Source organism: Dromaius novaehollandiae, chromosome 1 (genome assembly GCF_036370855.1).
Source record: "Dromaius novaehollandiae isolate bDroNov1 chromosome 1, bDroNov1.hap1, whole genome shotgun sequence".
Lineage (NCBI taxonomy): Eukaryota > Metazoa > Chordata > Aves > Casuariiformes > Dromaiidae > Dromaius > Dromaius novaehollandiae.
The window spans coordinates 67,221,154-67,239,720 of record NC_088098.1 but is presented as its reverse complement, the minus strand read 5'-3'; the positions used below and the strand labels follow the sequence as shown (position 1 = coordinate 67,239,720).

The following is an 18,567-nucleotide window of genomic DNA, read 5'->3' as shown; positions in this document are numbered from 1 at the left end:
GCACCCTAATGAGTGCTGCGTAGAGAGAAGATGATCCCTTCCCATAACCTATGCTGTGCCCCTATTCAGACAGCCCAGGAGGCAGTTGGCTGTCTCTGCTCCCAGGGCCACTGCTGGCTGGTGCTCAGCTTGCTGCCCACCACGGCCCCCAGGGCCTTTCCCGCAGAGCTGCTCCCCAGCGCTCAGGCCCCAGCCTGTGTCGTTGCAGAGCTCTTCCTTCCCAGGGGCAGGGCTCTGCCTTCTGCCTTGCAGAAGTTCACTGAGTTCCTGTTGGCCCATTCCTCCGGCCTGTCTGAGTCCCTCTCAAATGGCAGCCCCTGCCCTCAAGTGTAGAGACTGGTGCAGCTAATTTAGTGTCATCAGCAAACTCTACTAACAAGCACCGTTGCCTCCTCCAGCTCACTGAAAAAATGTTGAACAGGGCAGGTCTCAGGCCAGACCCTGTGTTACTCCACTCGGCAGCAACCTCTGGGAAGGGTATGACCTACTTACCATTACCTTCTCAGCCCAATGATCCAACCAGGTTTTTACCCATGTAGTTGTCCATCCACTCAGACTGTAACATCCCAACTTGGATACAAGAATATTGCAAGAGACAGTATCAAAAGCCTTGCTAAAGTCAAGGTAAATGACACCACTGCTCTCCCCCTGTCAACAAATCCAGTCACTTTACTACAGAAGGCAATCAGCTTGGTCAGGCACGATTTACCCTTGGTAATAGGATAAATGGTAAAACTACGTGACTGGCAGTAAACTCCGCTGTTGATTTGCCATGTAACCTTGGGTTATTCTTCAGGCCATTCCCTCTTCCTCTCTTCCCCAGTGAGTTGCCTAAAGAAAGATTTATACTTAGGCACAAGTTCAGGCTCCACACAATCAAGCTGTGTTATCTGCTGGATTTTAAACATTTTCCTCCTCTCCCCAAGGTTACTGAGCGTCTGTCTTTCTCCATGACTCCTGAAGCTGTTGCCTCATAATTCCATCTGCAGGGAAGGTAAAAGCCATGTGGCAAACGTCTGCACCCCTGCAGTTAAACCAGAGGGGTATGCCACTAGCTTACACTACAAAACAGATACTCATTTATGTGTTTTACTATTTCCCTGTGAAGTGGCATTAGAAAGCTGCAACTGATGCTTTACTGAAAAGTGATAAAACATATGAAGCACTTGGTCCATTATACTCCAGCATCCTTGGGAGCAGAATAAGAGAGGCAAACTCCTTTTAGCCCCTGTAGTCATGCTGCTGTACCTGAGAATATGAGAATGATTCCCCAAACTTTCCCTGTGCAATGACAAACTTTTAAAATTTTTCATTCACTTTCTTTACAGGATTTTTTCATGGCAAATATATTAGAACTGCCAATATTTTAGATTAGTCGGCCTCTGACTCATTCATACGAATCAGTGTCTTTTTATCTGTCTCCTCTAGATGTACCTGTTCTTTATTCCAAGTGAACTCTTTGCTCTTCTACTGAAGAGCAGTGATGAGAAAAAAGAACGGATGAATTAAGGGATTTATACAATAATGTATTTATTTTACTGAAAAAAAACATCACACAGGAAAGCATGTGCCATGATTTGAGAAGAGCTGTCTTGGCATTCATGAACAAACAGATGCTAATTGTGGTAACAGAAATTTATGTCATAAATAATGACATTAGGTAGCAAACACAGAAACAGTGGATACAGAAAAAAGGATTCAAATGAAATAATGCATATTTAAATGGCAGATATTTCACCACTAGGTGTCCCTGTTTGAAAACTCCTGTTATCCTACTGATAGCACTGTGGTGTGGGACAAATCCTCTGAACTACTGTTAAGTGTGTTGGCACAAGCCAGCAAAACCTTCAAAAGGTAAAGTCACAGCAGCGGTGTGTATTGTTAGCTACCACAGAAGATAAAGTGTGTAACACATCTTTTTTGACTACTGCTACCAGCTAAGATTCAGCACTTAAAGTAAGACACAGCAATTCACTTTAAACAAGATATAGCACTTAAAGTATTTTAGATGTGTGTTCAATAGCAGGGAGATTCAGTTCTCCCTTCAAACCAGCCAGCAAAAGCCAGCTGCTAGAAACAGCCATAGCAGGGCACACTGCCGCTTCACACAAATACCGTCTTGGCCACACAGTTTTCCTGCACAACTTGGGGATATGTCTGCCCTGCACATCCAACCCTGTTCATTTTGACTGCAACCAAATTAAAAAAGATCACTGGGAAAGGATGGTAACAAATACCTGTGAATAAGCTGAGAGCAGTGACCTTTCCAGGTGACACAGCTGCAGCTAAAAGAGGCCACTTCATCCAGCTCTTAAGACATGCCTTCTCTGTTAATAGTCTTGCCCACAGGTTAATGCCACCTCTTGGGCAGGAGAAGGCTATTTATGAGAGGAGAAAGAGTAACATGTAGGAAATATTTGGGACATGCTCAAAGATTGTTTTAGTAGGTGGAAATAACAATAATTATATTGTGCTGATCAGCTGCATATTGAATAGTTTTTCTTTCCCCTTGACTACAGTTGTACAGCAACATCCAACCAAATGTTATGCAGGTTGCCTCTTCCAAAACTCACAGGGTTGGCAGCACAGCCTTCCTTACGTGTATGCCCATCTACTGTAGGAAAATCTTTTGAAAGGAGCTGAAGTACTGCAGGCTCATTTGAGTTTCTGGAGTGCTGCGTGGCCTCCTGAACTCTGCTAACGCAACCTCAGAGACCTCCACGTTCCCTGGTCAGCTATCAGCAACCCCCTCCTTTCCCTAACACTGTCCCTGTATCTCCTGCACTTAATTTACATCTAGTTGTATTGATCCAAATCATCACACCCCTAAAGACCAGATAATCAAGAGCTGACTATAAAAAAGCCAATCACCTTAATTCAACCCACTGCTGCGATGGGATTTTACTGTGTGGAAAGGTCTGAAAGCTCTAGCCATGTCCCTTTCCCACCCCCAGCAATTACTAGAATACAAGCTTCAAATGGGAAAAGGCAAAGAAAACTTGTATTGGCTGGATATCCACCTTATCTAAACCATGGCATCCTTTCAGGCCTGGAGAACGCCTGTAAGACTCTGGAAAACCCTGTTCAGTCTTCAGAGAGGAAGTAAGAGATGAGAATGATAAGGAAAGATAATGCCCTGAGTTTGCAAATCATAATCCAATTAATGATAAAAAAAATGTTTTGAACCCCTTGGGAGAGAGGAAGAGAGATGGGGGGAAGAAAGGTTTATTCAATCAAAATCTGAGATGCAAGAAAGGACCCGATGCAGTTTTGTGGTGTGATTGTTGTGGCTACAGCTGCTTGTCTACTGCAGCACTGCCAGTCTTGTGAGCTTGTACCATTATTTTGCAAGGTTGATAATCCATTCAAAGCCCCAGCCTCTGGAGTCAAGGCACTTTATATGACAAAATCTCAACTTCTATTTAACCATAAGAATAGAAAGGAAAATAAATCTCCTGTAGGCTGCCTGGTTGAAAAGAAAGTCTTAAAAATGTGTGACGAACATATTTTAAAGGGCCTAAAGTAATTCTAAGTCTATTTGTAATTCGGCCTTTAAGAAACGCGCAGTACTTTCAATATTTTGCAGAAACTTGACTCCTACTTTTTAAATTCTGACAATTTACCAAATGCATTCAGAGAACATGATTAGAAACCAGGTTTAAAAACCGCTTTGATTTGCCTGTCTGTCCCATATTGCACTTTCCAGCTGCATTTAACTGAGGGAGCAGGGGGAAAATCTGTGCCACTGAGAAAGCATGTAAAAGTGGGGTCAGTCACGGAGAAAGAAAAATGGCTAGGCAGGTGATCAGGCGCAAACCTTCCCAATCAGCCCCGCACAGGAAGGACCCGAGCAGGCAGCGGAAACCCGGTTTCGGACCCGCCGTGGGCTCCGCCCAGGACTCCGCAGCCGCTCTCGGTGAGCACCGCCTCGGCTAGCAGCGGCCCCCGGGCTGCCACCCGCAAACCCTCCTGCTGCCGCTCCGCACCAGCGGCCGCGCCGCTTACCCAGCCCCGTGCCCGGGTTTCTGGCCGCCATCGCCCCGCGGAGCCGGCCGCTCTCCGCCCCCCGTTGGGCGGGACGGGGCGGTGCAGGTGGTGCTGGGCCCGCCCCGACGCGGACGGCCGGGAGAGGGGGAGCGGGGAGACAGGCTGCAGCCACACCTCCCCCCCGCCTTTTTTTTTTTTTTTTTTTTTCTTAAGCGTTGCAAGCAGAGACCCCGCAGTTATCGTTATTATAGTGGTAACAAAACAGAATCCAGGCCGCTTCTGAAGTGCTTTGGAATTGAAACGAAGCTTTAGATCCAAGCTCTAACACTTCAAGAACAAGATCTGTGAAAACTTGATGTCAATCTTGTAGTACTTCTTGCAGTACTTGGAAAATGAAAATTTAACAAGAAAAATATTGACAGTTTCACAGCCTTTGCATTTTTTTTAGGAATGCAATAACACAAACTTGCATCAAGTATTAAGTGTTGCTAACATTCTTGCTTAAATGAAACAAATGTCTTGTTACCTTATGCCCACTCCTTCAGGGCTACCAAACACACTTTACAAACTTGTGACATCATGTAAAGCAGCATAAGGATCACAGCTCTTAAATTTGAGGAATTTATTCCAGACTTTCTATAAGCCTACTCACAATGAGGAGCAAATAAGTTTCACCAGGGGCAGGGGGGAACTTTTTTTCTTTTTTTAAACACATTCCTCAGCTTGTAAAGTGAAAAGTTTTTAGTGTGAAGTACTAGATTTGGAATTCTCATGAGCCTTAATAGAATTAACGAAAACACTGAAACAAACGCTCAACTGTAAGCAACTCACAACCCCGATTTACTTCTGTGATAAAATTCAGATAGGTATTTCCAAATTGAGTTGTAGAGTTCAGTCAATGAAATAACTTACTCTTAATATTAACACTGGACTAACAGAAATCAAGACTCATTGCATCATTCTTTATTTTCCTTTATATTACTCTACTTCTTTTGTATTCAAAATTTAGGTTTTACTTTTCTTCTAAGCTGATAGATACTATTAATTCCTTTGGGGAAAAAGCCAAAGAGAATATTGAAGGGCAAGAGAATATTAAGGACAAATCTGAATATGAAAAAATAAAAGGGAACATGAATAACTTAGGGATTTACATGGCAAAACTAGGTAACATTCAGGACACTAAAAGCTACTCCTATAAATCAGGGCTTCAATATCATCCCTTCATAATATTCCTCTTGAATTCCTCCTTTCTGTATTCAGTGCATTTTAAAAAAAAAAAAAAAAAAAAAAAACTTTTCAGCGTAATATCAAAGGAAGTGACAAGTGGAAGAATGGCAATATTTTCTTTAATGAAGAAAATATGATGTATAATCTTGAAAGAGTAACTTTTTAGTCAGTCTAGAGGACTAAACCGAAGCTTTGTACAGATTCATAGCCAACCTCTAGTACTTTCATGTACAACCAAATGTTTCAGGCAGTACGTTTAGTTTAGGAATTCGAGGTTTTGATTTTAGAGACTCATTTTTACATTCAAACTTTAAAGAATAAAAAGACAAGGCTTATAAATCAAGGAACTTGCCACTTGCTGTCCCAACACTAAAACACTCTTATTCCTTTCCCTCTTTGTTTAGTATACAGAAAAAAAAATAGATGCTAGAAAGGATTATGCAGTAACTTGGTTGCTTTTCCAGGAGCCCAATGCTAAACAGTAAGATACAAGTTTCAAGAGGCATTTTATTTAGACAACTGAAAACAGTTAAATGTTCATAAGCAGTGTACAATGAAACAAAATCCAAATTGAATACTTTAGTACATAATCCCTTCTTTACAACTAAAGCCAAATCTTCCAACTTTCAAGAAAAAAATGGGTAAAAGCCGTTATATCTCTTCTCCATAGTAAAGAAAACACACTACAATGAGTCTAATTGAAATTGGAGAGACTGGATCTTGGCTTGCACGCTTCATTCAAAAGACAGTAGGCAGCTATGCTAAGAAGATAGCAAAACTCTACTACTTGTCTTTTTTTTTTTTTGGATACTCAGTTCTCTTACAGACAACACCTAGCCAGTTCCAACGCATTCTCATCAATTACTGCCCATCTTTGCCTTATGTAGAGAGTGCACTCTGGAAGGCTGCCGCTTATCACTGTTCACTTGATATAGTCTCATATGTCCGTATGTTGCGTAGCAGTTGTGATACTCAGGCCTTAACTTCAGGAGTTGAGCTGTACATTGAATCTGAGTTTTCAGAGGCAAGATCTTCTGCAATTAAATAAAAAGGGCATTACTTCACCTTAGATATATAAATAAAAGGAATGTTGAAGGGATTCTTTTACAGTAAAGATCAGACTGTTTTCCATTTAACTCGATTCAATTATTCTACCAAATCTGTTTGGACGGTCTGCAAGATTACACAGCTCATCACTAGTCTGACACTTCCCACATAGTTTCTTTGAGGAAAATGCAGTTGAAGATGTGAGAAGAGCACAAAATGCCAGAAGGTACTTGGGAAAAACTAACTCTCCCATACTAAGGAATGCTCCCATCTTTACTGATCTTTTAACAGTTAACCAATTTGAAGTTGGCAGTTCTGTGCATTACCTAATTCCTCCTCTGCAGTTCCTGGAAGGGTGGTCCTTGCTTTTGCTGCTTCTGCATTCTCTTCTTCTGTAGGAAGAAAAAAGTTAGTATCTTCAGTTGACTCCCCCAACCCCATCTATGTGCCTAAATCAGAAAATAAAGCTTTCACTTATTCATTTAGGGCCAAAGAAAGAAGAATTGGGTAAGAAATTCCATTAATGGATATCTGCTTGCAGTTTTCTAGATGCTTTTTTTATTATTTTTCCCTAAAGTGTAGAGAACCTAAGTGCATATAAAGTAGATAAGTTTATCATCTGCACTTTTTTCTAGAGACTCCTATATCCTTAAGTATTTATAAAAATGGGATTTCATATTTCTTGCTCTACAACATCAAAATGTAAGACTACTTGCGTAAATATCTGCAACATGTCTATATTCAGTAAGCTTATAGGTTTGAAATTAACTGACAGCCACAGAACCAAATCCTTATATCCATCACGCAAGAGTGGGTGTTAAGACAGTACAGACATCATAGGAAATTCAGATGTTCATCATTTATGCTATTACTTCTAGACATTATTTTCCCATAAAAATTGTATTTGTTTAACAACTTTCAGAAGTGCACATGAAGCAGCCAAGTTTCACCAGGAAAATGCACACACACTTACCAGGAACTACACATTTCCAAAGACCATAGGTTTTCCCTACTGTTGTCTGCCACAGCCTTAGTGTACCATCCTCAGAGCCACTGGCATATAACTCTCCATCAGGGCTAAATCTCACACAGTGAATGGGACCAAAGTGTCCTTTGTAAGATTCTAGAAGAGAATATGTTGGTATGATTTTCAAATTGTATTCTACAAGTGAAATTAGTAGGTAAAACTTAATCAGAAAAGAAAAAACATTGATGGGAGGCACTTTTCCAATATTTTACTTCTGATATAAAATAAAGCTTCTATTAATTGGTATCTCAGTGCTCTCTAATTTAGGTAACATAATAGTAACTTATTAATTGCATGAAACAGGTGCTTATTTATTCTAGGCAAAACTAAAAAGCAAGCCAGTAGCACACAGTGCACATATTCTGGTTCTCCAACGACTCAGTGTGCACAAAATTCTAAATGAAGATAGGATCAACTAACAAACTTACATTCTCCCCCATCCCACCCCAACTCATTTCAGAACTCATTTTTGATTATAGAAGACGAACATACCTAATTCTTCTCCTGTATTATAGTCATATTTATAGAGTTTAAAATCTTCACCACCTGCAACCAAACATTCTTTCTCAGGGTGAAGTGATGCAGAATTGATTGTAGCAGGAGCTTCAAATGATTTAATCTGCTCTAGACTGAAGGAGAAGTTTGTTAAGATTTAAAAGAAAAAAAAAGAAAAGGTCCTGAAAGCGAAGAAAGTTTGATTCTACAAATCACAACTGCTTTTAAGAAAAAAAAAAAAATACATCCACCTACGGTTTCTAAAACAAGTTTTAATACTTGCAAGTGGAGCTTATTAAGTTAGAAACAAAAAGATTCTGCAAAACAGAGGTCTCACATATTTAGAACTACTTTATGGAATCTGCTTAAGTGTGTAAATTGCTTCCTTAAAACAACAACTAGTTCTCCAAAAAGCAATAAACTGAACCCTGAATGAAACTCTTATTTAACTACAATGACAATGAGTATGAACAACAGCAGTGAATATTTACAGTCTAGCATCTTACAGTTAGAGATCATTATTTTTAGAAAAGGGTAGATGTGTTGCACTTTGCATCTGACTAGACGGCAAAGATATCTACTGATGCCAATTCTGTGACTCACTAATTTGGTTTTGTACAGCCAACTCTACCAACATAACCAAACCTATTAATCGACCTATGAAAATGCTCAGTTTTAGACTCACGTTTCTGCACTATGAAAAGCAATGGTCTTCCCATAGGTTATCACAAGTATCTGTCCTTCTGGAACATACTCCATGCTGCTTACTGACATTGCAACATTTAATGCCTGTACTTCAGTCATGGTATTCCGGTCCCAGAGGCTACAAAGAAATGAGACTCTTAGATTACTTCAGCAAATCAAGCAGTTCTCTACCCCCATCCATGGAAAGCTCCGAATTAAAAAAAGCCACCCAATAAAGAACTTCATTTGATTCCATAGATACATTGGATATTCAGTGGTATTCTTACCTTAAAGTTTTACCCAACAAAAAATTAAAACATGCTTACATTATAATACCACAACTTTTGAAACCTAATGCAACAACTTTAAATGGCACACATACCTTTAAACTATTCAAGGATTTCCTTAGAGATTAAAAAACTCGTTTCAAGCCTCCTGAGCAATACAGCTTTCTAAAAGCAAGGCTTGAAGATGCCATTCTGCCTCTTAACCTCAAAAGTAAAAGAGGTACTAATGCCAATTTATACACAGAATACAGCTTCATTTAATGCAATTTAGTGCCTTATCTAGGGATGCAACAGCTATCTAAACAAAAAGCAAATGGACGTTGCTTTGCTATGACAAATAAGAAGTTTTGTTCATTAGATGACCGCTACATTTCTATCTCTAAGACTCAGAGAAAAACCAAACAAAAACACACAACACAAGGCTCTTGTTCATCTTGAGCACTGGGAAACTGGAAAGAATTGGAGCTAAAGAGACTGCAGGGATATGGCACCAGTGTCCTCAATCCCCCACCCCTTCTACAATCAGAAAGCCACACTATTTCTCTTTCCTCTGTGCATAAATAAAAGAATGGTGAGATGGCTAGGCATCATATCATACTGGCTGTAGTAGCCAGAAAGCTGAGGAAGCAAAAAGGTACTTCTCCCATCTTTTCTGGGCAGCTTAGTTTGAGGAATGGTCTTTGCTGATCCATCTCCCCAGCATCCAGGTTTGTCTAGGTTTCAGCTCATCTCCTACCAATTGGGCATAAAGTAAACAAAACACCATGAATGGATGAGCCCTCTTACACAAACACTAAAGCCTACTCAACTTATCAGCATGGCAGAGAATAAAGGTTAAATTTGTCAACAGTGCACTGTTTCCAGATACTCTCTCTAGTCTTTCACCCCAGCTTCTCGCTAGTCCTTGCCTTGTGCATCTTTGAAGGCTCACTTGTGGAAGACAAAGCCAGCAATACCTCTGCACAAAGCATACTCACAAGACCTCATCTATAAAGTCATATTTTCTAAATTTACAAAAGACATGCATTAATTCATTGTGACTATGAAGTTCACAAAAAGAGCTCCTCTTCTGGGGATGCCCAAGGTTAAGGCATTTAGCACAAACTATTAGATAGCAGCAAATGATTGTAAGAAGTTACTCTGTTGCTACAAGATTACGGGGTAGATTAAAATTGTTACAATATTAAAATGCCCAACAGCATAAGAGAACTACAATAATCTAGAATCAAATAACTGACATTATCTCTTTCTGTAAAAGAAAGTAGTAATGATATTCTGACATAGATTATAAAACAAACAAACAAACAAACAGTGAGCTTCTTCAGAAAACTAAAAGTTACTTTTTCTTACCGGACAGTTTTATCATCAGCTGAAAGAATCTGTTTGTCATCGCTGCTCCATAAAGCCTTTTTAATGCCAGAAGTATGCCCGCTGATAACCTGAGGTTCTTAAAATTAAAGCAAGCATTTTAGTACATAAGAAAATAATGCTATACAGCAGTTTGGGAGCTCTATTAATCTACATTGATTTCCATTTGCCAGAAACTGTAAAATTACTTCAAGCACTATTCATGGATCTAATTCCATGAAAAAGATAAATGCAGATTAAATTCAGAGAATCAGATATACAAAAAGCATCACTAGTTTAACAGCCTTCTCTAGCTCAGTATCAATCTTCACTAGTTTAATATCAATATTAATATGAATTTTAATACACTGAAATATACAGAAACTTGCCTCTATTATCAGGTGGCTTAATTTTAAATGGACCCATTCCTAACAGATTTGTGTTGAACTGAAACATGCTATCCTTGAGATCTTATGCCTCAAACTGTTTTACTTTTAAAAAGCTCTAGCTCACTTGTGAAAGGATAAGCTTAAAATGTTACAGACTTCAGATTATCTTACTATAGTAAAAGGTTATATTTACCATCTGTGTGAAACAATCTTGAATTTTGTCCTTTGTAATTCATAACAGAAAGCAAATCTGAAAGTTCTAAGAAATTTCAGAACTTGTATTTAATTATTGAAAACAAAAAATCAGTTATAAAAGGAGACTCACCTGCTTCTGGCTTACTCAAATCATAGATACGCAACAATTTATCTTGTCCACCTGTTAACAGATAATCACTATCCTGAAACAGAAGTTACAAAGAGTCAGCTCTATTTTGAATTGAAACATCAGCCTTCATCCATGAATCTTAAAATAACAGTTCTTTCTCTCAGCCTACTAACACCCTTACCACATTTACACTTATTACATTTAAGTTATAACCTTAAAAAGCCAAAAGTGACATGCTAGAATATTTGCCTGTTAAGCACACATGAAAAAAAGAAAAACAGCAAATACCAAAATACATTCAAGTGCTTACTTCTCTGGCAAGTAAGATACAAAGCTTTTTCATACCTGTGTAAAATCCACACTTTTGACAATGTGCTTGTGAGCCAAAGTGATTAGCTCATCCCCTGACACAGCATCCCACACTTTGCTAAATGACAAGAGAAAACATTTAAATTTTAGTAGCACTGAGACAAAGTCAGATTAGCTTGTAAACAGTCTTTCCCGATGCCCTTGTAACTTGTCAAAAGTACTACGTTCTGATAAGTAATAACCCAGTTGGTCAAGAAGAATACTTTATCTGCTTTTATTAAAGCTTTTTTGTAGTATCTTGACATTTTCTTTGTCCCTCTTCTTCAGTATAACACAGAATTATTACTATTTTAGTTTTAAAGACAGACAAGTGCAGCTGTCCTCTGCAGCTTAATATAAAATATCACCTACTAACAGGAGTTAAAGTGCCAAATATTAATACACACTACAGACAGTAAAAAAGAAAAAAAGATTTTTTTGCAAGAGTTTTCTGGAATACTTGGTATGTTTTAAAAACACAAAATGGTAGCTATTATGAATTCTACGATGCCATGAAAATTTTGCTGTTACAAGCTTATTTGCCCCAGCTACGAGCAACAGAAAATAAGCGAAAAAGTGGCTAACTGGAAGGAGCAAAATAAAAATCACTCTTTCAACTCTGATTTTAGCACTCTACAGTGCTAAAGATTAGAGTTGCATAAAATGTTATTCCAGCAAATGATTATGGTAATTAAGTATTGCGATAAAGCAGCAAGCACAGTTGTCCAACATGACAAAATTAACTGCAGCTACTTTCAAGCATCTAAAGTTTTAGGCCCTAATTTAAGCTATCCATAAAAGAGCTTAATAATTTACCAAAGAAAAACAGCTAAATCAGTAACTTATATATCAACTACATGTCACAGAAAAAATATCATTGACCAAAACCAAAACACAGTGAGACTTCAAAAAGCAGGTAATCACTTACGCTGTAAAATCAGCTGCTGCTGTAGCTGCTTTAGTGGCATCCTTGTTCAAAGTAGCACCCCAAACAGCACCTTTATGCCCTAGAAATGTTCCAATCCAGTCTCCTGTGTCGCCTTGACGTAGCATAGGCTTACCATCTTCACAAAAATAAAACCAATGTTCAGATAATGTTATCAAATAAAATGAAACTACTTTAAGAAGATTCTTTTATACAAACAGGACAAAAAAAGAATCTGTCAGCAGACACCTCCCTTTGGGGAAACATCACATATTTTATGATGCTATTTTTTGAAAAAGAGTTTAGCTAAAGAGCTTAGCTATGCAGCTGCACACACTGTGAACATCTAAAATTCTATATAGACCATAAAATACTATCGCAAAGTAAATAGAAATTTTCTTTGTGTTTGTTTATAAGAGCAAAGAGAAATAGAGAAGAAGAAAGGGTCATTTAGCTTTGGTTTTACTCCAGTCAACTCTACAGGCAGTTTACTCCAGTCTGCTCTACAGGCAGAGGAGCTCTTTTTTTTTTTTTTTTTTTTGGAAAAAAGTTTTCAGACTAATATTCCTCAAAAAGGAGTCTTATGTCTACATGTTCAAAATATATAGAGAAAAGTTGTAAAAATGAAATGGAATTAGAAAGCCTTTCCTATGACTATTTCATTTTGGGTGGCTATAAAAAAAAGGTTGCTCCCACGAGAAGGAAAGCTGAATGTGAAACACTCCAAGGCAGGGAGGGAGAGCCTTTTAAGTTCATGAGTACATACATAAGATTAATATATGCACGTATGAAGTCAAAATGCTATTCTCAAAATGAGCAGAAGAAAGTTCTCATGCAAAAGAAAAGTGACATCACCAGTCTACATCCACCATGACAGCCACCTTGATTAAAAAAGAACCCAACTTAAGATGCACACTACATGTGGGCAGAGGATAAAAATGGGCTGGTTTAGAAACAAGTCTTTTTTACAAAGCTTTATTTATTTGGACCTGGACTGAATGAATTCTCAAAGTGCAGCGGTTAAATTAGTAACTAAACACCACAGTCAGCTGTCAGGGCCCTTTCTCATTCGGTAAGGTTGAAACTAGGTATTACTATCAGGGCCCACCGTCTCTCTGGGTGAGCAAGGCACCCCAGCCCAGCTATCGCCGCTAACGCGGGCCGCTCGGCCCACCTAGCGCGGCCTCCTCCCCACACTCCCAAGCAGCGGCCCCAAGAAGGCGCCCGGGACGCAGCACCGCCTCCCCCCTCCACACGCACACGGACACCGGGGGCGAGGGCGGCCCTTGGGCCGGTGCCGCCCCCGCCTCACCTGCCCGCCGGGGAGGCTGAACAAAGGGGCCGGCGCCGCCGCGGCCGCCCCTGCGGGCGCTCCCCGCCCGCTGGAGGGCGCTTCTCCCCCCCTCCCCGCGGCCGGCGGAGCCCGCCGCCTCCCGCGGGGCCTCACCCTTGCAGGCACTGATGAGGAAGTAGCCGTAGGGGGTGATGCCGCTGAAGGCCAGGTCCACCACGGGCCGCGTGTGCCCCGAGCACGTCAGCGGGGTCTGTCTCATTGCCATGGCGGCGGCGGTTGGGCGCGGGGCAGCGGCTGGGCGCGCGGGCGGCGGCTGGGCGGGCGGCTGGGCGCGCGGCGGGGCGCGCGCGCGCAGGGACGCAGGGCAGGGACACGAGCCCCCTCCGGCCGGACAGGAAACAGCGACCGGGACGGCGGGGGAAATGACGCCGCGGAAACGCTTCGGACCGGAAGCTACGTCGGCCGGCGGGGCCGGGGCCGGAAGCGGCGCTGCGGCCGTTGCGTGGGGGCGGTGCGGCGAGCCCTGAGGGGAGGCGGTGGGCTGGTGGGGGGATGCCTGTGGCCTTTGCCCTGTTACTGTCAGTCCTCTGTGCCCCCACCGCTGCTCTTCCGCTCTGACTCCTACAGCAACAGCAAATCAACCTTGCCAAAATGAAACGCCTTTTTGGGGGGTGGCGGCTCGATCGCAACATGGCCGGCTGCAGGGCCACGTAGGCCTTGCCTGCAGAGGAGGAGGTGGGGAGACACTGAAAGTGAGGAGCCCAGGACACATAGCAGTGCCCATCTGGCTTCGCGTAAAATACAGGGCTGCCACACTGATGGGATTTTTTCCCAAAGAAGCATCCAAAGATGGCATCTGAAGTTGAAGGAGCCCAACAGCCTTATCTAAAAAATGGGGGAAGGGGTGTTTCTCTTCTCTCTACCGACTGAAAAGTTAGACTGGTACGGCACTGTACCTGTTCCTGACAAGAGCACATAGGCTGTCACTCATCCTCTTTTTTTAAGTGTTAAAACTAGGAGAAGCATTCATGTTGTCAACAGATAATTGAAGTTGAAGGTAACTTCAGTCTTCCACTCTTTCTTTAAAGGATAGGCAGCATATTTCACATTCTGACTTTCTCGTGTTCCAGCTTTCCTGAGTGTGTCACACATAATTGCTGATGATTTTGTAATTCTATGGCTCATGCATGCTCTCACTGTAACTGATGTTCCCAGTTTTTCCACATGCAGCCACAGATTACCACATGCAGTTTTTCAATATTTTTGAGATTTTCCAGATTTTTTTCTTAACAGTGATGTCACTCTCACTGTGCTTTGTTACACACCTATAGCTCAATCTAGGAAGTCTTAGCCTACAGGTTATATTCATGGGGAGTTCGATGCATCTTTAAAAGCTTTTAAAGTAAAATTAAAAGTTGTATTTAAATATAATCCTCAAAATGTGTGTTTCCCTTGATAAAACTGGTTGTGACTGTGTGAGGAAGGTTCTGTATTTTAGTCCATCCCTTGGGAATACTTTGGGAGAGCTTAATGTACATAATATTTATTGAGTTGAAATGCAAAAATCAAACACAATTTTATTATACTTTGTGTTATAGCAGTGTTTCCAAAATGTTTGCTGTGGTATGTTAGTCTTGGCATTCTAAACCTCATGTATGTTCTACATTTGTCCTATCCCATGCCATTTTTTTCTTCATCCAGAACTACATTTCTTGTTGGGACTTCAGTAGGGCCATTACACACCAAAAGGTACATTTATAGGAGTGGGGCAGAGACTAGATGGAAAGATAATAGATGGAGATCCCTTATCAAATTTTATATTTAAAATACAACTAAACAAAAGATTTATCACTGATAATAAAATACTTGATTTTAGAATCTGTGTTGTTGATAATGTATTAAGTATCAATATTAAAGGTATTTCTGATCCACATTCAAAGTCTATGAGCCACATTCTGGCTAGTGCAGCACGTTAACATACTTTCTTACTTGCTTTGTTTAAATAGCCAAAAGCTTACAGGGCACTTGAATATTTTTTGTGCAGCTAAATTTTCATTTAATACATTTATTTTTATATGTATACATTTTTCAAATGCTAATATAAATGTAGATCTCTGTCTCCTAGTTAGTGATGCTACTTGGTTTGCATTTTAAAAGCACTGTTCTGGTAACTGATGATGCAAATTTTTCAGTGAAAAAGATCTAAGGGTCAGTAAAGATAAAAAAGAACATTAAATCAGTTACCTACTTAAAACTCAGTATTGAGGATGTTGAGATGTGCTTAGGACAGGGTTTTTTTAATGATTTTGTAGTTTTGATTAATTTAATCTTCTGTAAAATTGGAGTGTAGTTTTCATCCCACACAAAGCAAGAGTATGATATCCAGTTAGAGAGATACAAAATTTGTAACAGATAGACAAAGGCAAGAATGTTTGCAGTTTGATGGAAAGTAGGTGAAAATCATAAAAGGAAATAAACTATGGAGATGTAAAACTTATAATATCCATGCTGAACTAAAAATCTTACTAGGCCCAACAAAATTGTAATTGCATTCCTAAAATCCTAAAAAGAGAAAATTGGTTAATAGTATGAATGAAATTTTCTATATTCTGTGTTTTTAATGGGCCAAATTTTAATCTGTTGCATAGAATCACAGAAAGGTTGAGGCTGGAAGGAACCTCTGGAGGTCATCTAATCCACCCCCCCTGCTCAAGCAGGGTTACCCAGAGCCCATTGCCCAGGACTGTGTCCAGACGACTTTGGAATATCTCCAAGGAAGGAGGCTCCACAACCTCTCTGGGCAACGTGTTCCAGTGCTCTGTCACCCTCACAGTGAAGTTTTCCCGCATGTTCAGATGGAACTTCCTGTGTTTCAGTTTTTGCCTGTTGCCTCTCATCCGATCGCTGGGCACCACTGAGAAGAGTCTGGCCCCATCCTCTGTACACTCTCCCTTCAGATACTTATACACATTGATAAGATCCACCCCCCCCCCCAGCCTTCTTTTCTCCAGGCTGAACAGCCCCAGCTCTCTCAGCCTTTCCTCATACAAACCTGTGGGTAGATTGTATGTTATCAGCTACTGCTCAGTTTTATAAAAGTTATAAATCAGTTGGTCCATGGACTTAGTATAAACAGGCAGATGATCACAAAAGCACTGGTCCCACATGGTGCCTGTTTTTAATTACAGCATTAGGGACTTGACTGATTTCCAGGTTAACTAGAGCCTGATGCTTCCCCATAGGTCCCAGCCATACCCTCTCTTGCCTCCTTTCCCACCCACCGGGTGCCCTGTACTGTACCAGATGATGGCTTCCAGAAAGTAACTGGCTTTAGCCTTCCACGCTGAAGATGTTTCCATTACTACTACATTAAAAATACAGCTTGCATTTTATAACTTCATTTTCTTCTAGGGATTTCAAATTTTTAAGTAATTAAAAACTAGGGTATTTATTTTTAGTAATTAAAAACAAACCTCAGAGTGCTGTGCAGCCACTATTAGATTATTATAATTATATAGATTATTATTATTATATAGATTATTATTAGACTATTAGTGACATTGTTTAGCAGAAAATAAATTACCAATATGATTAGAGTGGGAGAGAGGTCAACACTGAGAAAACTATCAAAAATACAAAAGATGGCCACATAGCTGGACAAAATCTTTACTTTAAATATCTCAGGCATGGGAATTTCCTTGTCTCTTAACCTTTAGAGTCTAAATTTAATAGTGATACAGAAGGATATGACTTTTTAAGTTACAGTTCTGGGAAGTGGGAAGTCCTTTTATTATCTGTTGGACACATGGGTAAGGACATAAGGAAATAATACTGAAAATAAGGGTATCTACATGTTTTCTCAAACCAAGGCTTTAGTAGCTAGAGAGAACATAATAATTAAAAGTCTCCCAAGTTTATCCTAGGCCTAACTCAGTGTATATCTTGCATGGCATACTTCAATAAGCCAGTTTGTTTAGCAGTGGTCATGCAGTCTTTTCTTCCTGTCTTCCAGGGTAAATTCTGCATCTCTAGCCCAAGTCCAATGGAGAATTTTTTATATCACATTTCTCAAAGTGACCATGGGGAAGGGAAATACTACCATGGATCGTGTCTGGGTTCGAGGAAGGAGAAACGCTGCCACGGTGCCACTGCAGCTGGAATGAGAGATGTGTCCAGGAGGAAGTGTTTCAAGCAGGACCAAGAGCAAAGTGAGAAGGGAAGAAGCAGAATACGCACTGGGCAGGAGCAAGAGGAGATGCTGAACCGATCCAACACTGTTGGAGGCTCTTGCTGAGAAACAAGATCCTGATTTAGTCCTTCCTATCAGCTGTGCTTCCTCTGCTTGTGCTTGGAGCAGCCATTTTCCTATGATGGGGCCTGACAGCCTTTGGCCCTAGCTGTACCTCCTCTGGCTTTACCTCCATTACCCTCCTTTTAGCTGCCTAGTAACATCCCCATTTAAATATATTTATTCCTCTCAGTTTGAAAATCTTTGATTTAGAGATACACTAATTCTGTGCACCCAGGCTAGACTACTTCTACTAAAGAGATGGTTAGAGAAGCTGGGGACTGTTAAACAGTCATTCAGTTTTCCAGAAAAAAATAGAGAATAGAGAAAAAGAAGCAAAGGTGGGAGAAGTAGTTACTTATAAATCAAAGCCTAGCAAACAGGAAATAAAAATATTGAGGGGCTTTGTCTTCTTTTTTTTAAGCCAAGGTGATTATATATCAGTCTCCAATAATGTTACAAAGCAAAAAAGAGACAAAAAACTTGTTTATGCAAAGTTTCATGTTTATTTATCTATTTATTATCCAAATAACTGTCTTGGAGAGTTAACTAAAGTAAATATTCATCAAACCCAACTTCGGTCAGGAAGTAATCAGGGTCTTGTAATCATACAGATTAATTCTCATTACTGCACAGCATAACAAGTATGCCAATCATAGATTATAAAGCACCTGGACAAGACTCTCATTCATTTACCATTTATAATTCAGAGTGTCTGCTTGATTAAACAACATCTTTCCATAGCCAGTGATTGAATTTTCTCAGAAATTTTTGCTGAACATGAATAAAGCTATCTTAGTGGAAGGTCATGATTCTAGTGCTTTGATTAAAATGAATCAAGCAGAGATGGAATTAAGGAGAGACTGTTTAGTATACTTATTTATATTTTCAGAGGTC

At 40.2% G+C, this 18,567-nt stretch overlaps 2 protein-coding genes and 1 long non-coding RNA gene across 4 annotated transcripts in view; 1 reads left to right on the top strand and 2 right to left on the bottom strand.

The window, feature by feature from the left end:
* Positions 1–4,144, bottom strand: part of DERA (deoxyribose-phosphate aldolase) — a 53,763-nt gene extending 49,619 nt beyond the window's left edge. For both annotated transcript variants that reach the window (XM_026116982.2, XM_064515586.1), the window contains exon 1: positions 4,006–4,144. In XM_026116982.2, the coding sequence (XP_025972767.1) occupies positions 4,006–4,036 (31 nt within the window). In that variant the 5' untranslated portion in view covers positions 4,037–4,144. The remainder of the gene's footprint in view (positions 1–4,005) is intronic.
* Positions 4,145–5,316: 1,172 nt separating this feature from the next.
* STRAP (serine/threonine kinase receptor associated protein) lies at positions 5,317–13,803 on the bottom strand. Its single transcript, XM_026116995.2, has 10 exons — positions 13,536–13,803; positions 12,092–12,227; positions 11,161–11,242; positions 10,816–10,888; positions 10,105–10,201; positions 8,469–8,606; positions 7,781–7,917; positions 7,235–7,384; positions 6,588–6,653; positions 5,317–6,248 (listed from the first exon to the last, which is right to left on the bottom strand). Exons 1-10 carry the CDS (start codon positions 13,645–13,647, stop codon positions 6,187–6,189), a joined length of 1,053 nt encoding a protein of 350 aa, XP_025972780.1. The 5' UTR covers positions 13,648–13,803; the 3' UTR covers positions 5,317–6,186.
* Positions 13,763–17,862, top strand: LOC135328992 (uncharacterized). Its single transcript, XR_010390113.1, has 2 exons — positions 13,763–14,439; positions 17,395–17,862. It is a non-coding gene; the product is annotated as an uncharacterized LOC135328992 (long non-coding RNA).
* The last annotated feature ends 705 nt before the right edge of the window (positions 17,863–18,567 follow it).

Bases quoted from the DNA above. Each gene is read 5' to 3' on its own strand.
- STRAP (XM_026116995.2), bottom strand. From the start codon at position 13,647: ATGGCAATGAGACAGACCCCGCTGACGTGCTCGGGGCACACGCGGCCC. The intron at 10,202-10,815 runs GTGAGTCTCCTT...TTTAATTTTAAG, and splicing joins TTTGAGTAAGCCAGAAGCAG to AACCTCAGGTTATCAGCGGG. The intron at 7,918-8,468 runs GTGAGTCTAAAA...CTTCTCCTTCAG, and splicing joins GCTTTTCATAGTGCAGAAAC to TCTAGAGCAGATTAAATCAT.